Raw genomic sequence first — 2546 nt, 5'->3', positions numbered from 1 at the left:
AGCTTTCTCACCTCATCTGTTGCACATTTTTAATGTTATGAGCCTAACACTCACGGTCAATTTTTTCACTGAGCCATTTCTCACACTGTAGCATTGCTTGTCAGGTCCTTCCACTGTACCCTGAAGGTATTGACTAGAATGTTCCTTTTTGGGGAAGAGTCTCTTCTGCACCATCAGTGTCCTAGAGGGTGAAAGTCAATTAAGCAAAATCCCCTCTTGTACCTGCCCACGCGGTCAGTCGAGAGAAGAATTCTCAGCTCAAGATACAGGGGATGGCATCACCCGGCAACCACTCCTCTGCTCCAGTCTCCGAATTCCTCCTCTTCTGCTTCCCTAACTACCAGAGCTGGCAGCACTGGCTGTCCCTGCCCCTCAGCCTCCTCTTCCTCCTGGCCATGGGGCCAACGCCACCCTCCTGGTCACCATCTGGCTGGAGGAATCCCTGCACCAGCCCATGTACTACCTGCTCAGCCTCATAGCCATACTGGACATGGTGCTCTGTCTCACCGTCATCCCCAAGGTCCTGGCCATCTTCTGGTTTGACCTCAGGGCCATCAGCTTCTCTGCCTGCTTCCTCCAGATGTTTATCATGAATTGTTTCCTCCCCATGGAGTCCTGCACCTTCATGGTCATGGCCTACGACCGCTATGTGGCCATCTGCCACCCTCTGAGGTACCCATCCATCATCACTGACCAGTTTGTGGCCAAGGCTAGTGTGTTTATTGTCACACGAAATGCCCTTCTAACTGTACCCATTCCCATCCTCTCTGCCCGGCTCCGCTATTGTGGGAGAAATGTCATTGAGAACTGCATCTGTGCCAACCTGTCTGTGTCCAGGCTCTCCTGTGACAACTTCACCCTCAACAGAATCTACCAATTCGTGGCCGGTTGGACCCTACTGGGCTCGGACTTCCTCCTCATTTTCCTCTCCTACATCTTCATCCTGAGAGCCGTGCTCAGGTTCAAGGCCGAGGGGGCTGCAGTCAAGGCTCTGAGCACCTGCGGCTCCCACTTCGCCCTCATCCTCTTCTTCAGCACCATCCTGCTGGTCGTGGTGTTGACGAACGTGGCCAGAAGGAGGGTCCCCGTGGACATCCTGATCCTGCTCAATGTCCTGCACCACCTCATCCCCCCTGCCTTGAACCCTATTGTGTACGGGGTTCGGACCAAGGAGATAAAGCAAGGAATTCAGAAACTGCTGCAGAGAGGGAGGTGAATACGTAGGACCGATTTCTAATCCCTCTCCCCTTCCTCCTAGCGGTGCTTCCCAGGCATGAGGTAGAGAAAAGCCTCATCCAGGTGTCTCCCTTTACCCTGGCCTGGTTCAGGAGGGGTAGCAAGAGCAAGAAACGCATTTGTCTTGAGTAATTGCTTTGAGCTTCCGCAATTATAGTGAAGTAATTTAATCTTTACAACACTCTCGTAGGTGTTATTACTTCTATTTTGCATGGTAGAAAAAAGAGGATTTTAAGAGTGCAAGCTGCTGGAGCTCATGTGTCTGGCAGATATGTGACAGAGCAGAGAGTCAACCCCAGACTAGAGATTTCTTTCTTTCCACAGAAATGCCCCTTCCTGTGCAACTGAAGCTGGGGGCCAGGACTTCCCCCACTTTCCTCTGCCTGTGCTTCATCCTGGATGTGCATAGGTGTTTCCTGCCTCTACCTGCTACTTGGACTGCCAGGGGGTTCCTGTCTGACACAGCATCTGTCGGACCACAGGACAAGAGGGCTCATAATGATAATGTAACCTCAATGTCCTTGTATATTGACAATACTTATAGTAATAACATGGCAATTAAAAGCTCTATCTTTTGAACTCTTGCAATATACCAGTGTTTGTCTATGAGAGCATTTCACTTTGATAAGAGCCTTCCGTGGAGAATTATGACAATGAGCTTTTAAAAAAGTTCTAACAGAAATGATATAATTCAAAGAATCGGTAGTATTGCCAGGGCTATTTTCAAGCGTCTGGTCGCTCTATTGGTCTCTGCCTTTGCTGTGCTTTCCCAGCTGCGAACCCAGAAGGGACTCAAGGAAGAGTGGTTGCTGGGTTGAAATTCAGATCTTCATCCTGAACTAGGCTTCTCCAGATCATGAAGTGCCAACACAGCTACGAGAGGCTTGACTCAAACTGGTGCACACGGGGTTGAGCCTATTGGCATGGGAGGGATCTGTCAGGAGGTGGGGACAACATAGCAGTTCTCGTTCCTCACAGTAACGCACAATTTTGGACCCTCCAGGGCTCCGTAAACATGCCCTTACTCCTGATGCTGAAGCTGCTGCGTGAAGTGTGGACAGGGTCGGCGGTGCATCTTGTTTCACAGTAGAGCACTAAACAGACCAGCCCAGTACGTGGGGTTGGCTCTCTGCTCTGGTTCTCAGGAGAGAGGTTAAGAGGACCTCAGGTTCTCACAAAGCTGTCAAGCCCAGGGCCAGTGGTTCAAGGGCCTGGACACAGTGGTCCTAAGACAGGCTTTGGGGTGAATCTGCATAGAGCGAAAGGGCGTGGAGGAGCAGGATGACTCAAAGAGCTTGATCTTGAAGGGC

General features: G+C 50.8%; 1 protein-coding gene across 1 annotated transcript; it reads left to right on the top strand.

Moving 5' to 3' along the window:
• Window positions 270-1216, top strand: LOC100520207 (olfactory receptor 56A1). Its single transcript, XM_021102654.1, is given in 2 exon segments — window positions 270-399; window positions 402-1216. Coding segments are annotated over 2 exon segments (942 nt in total). The 5' UTR covers window positions 270-272.

Source organism: Sus scrofa, chromosome 9 (assembly GCF_000003025.6).
Source record: "Sus scrofa isolate TJ Tabasco breed Duroc chromosome 9, Sscrofa11.1, whole genome shotgun sequence".
Taxonomy (NCBI): Eukaryota; Metazoa; Chordata; class Mammalia; order Artiodactyla; family Suidae; genus Sus; species Sus scrofa.
The sequence above is the reverse complement of the archived record's forward strand: the minus strand, read 5'-3'. Positions and strand labels throughout refer to the sequence as shown.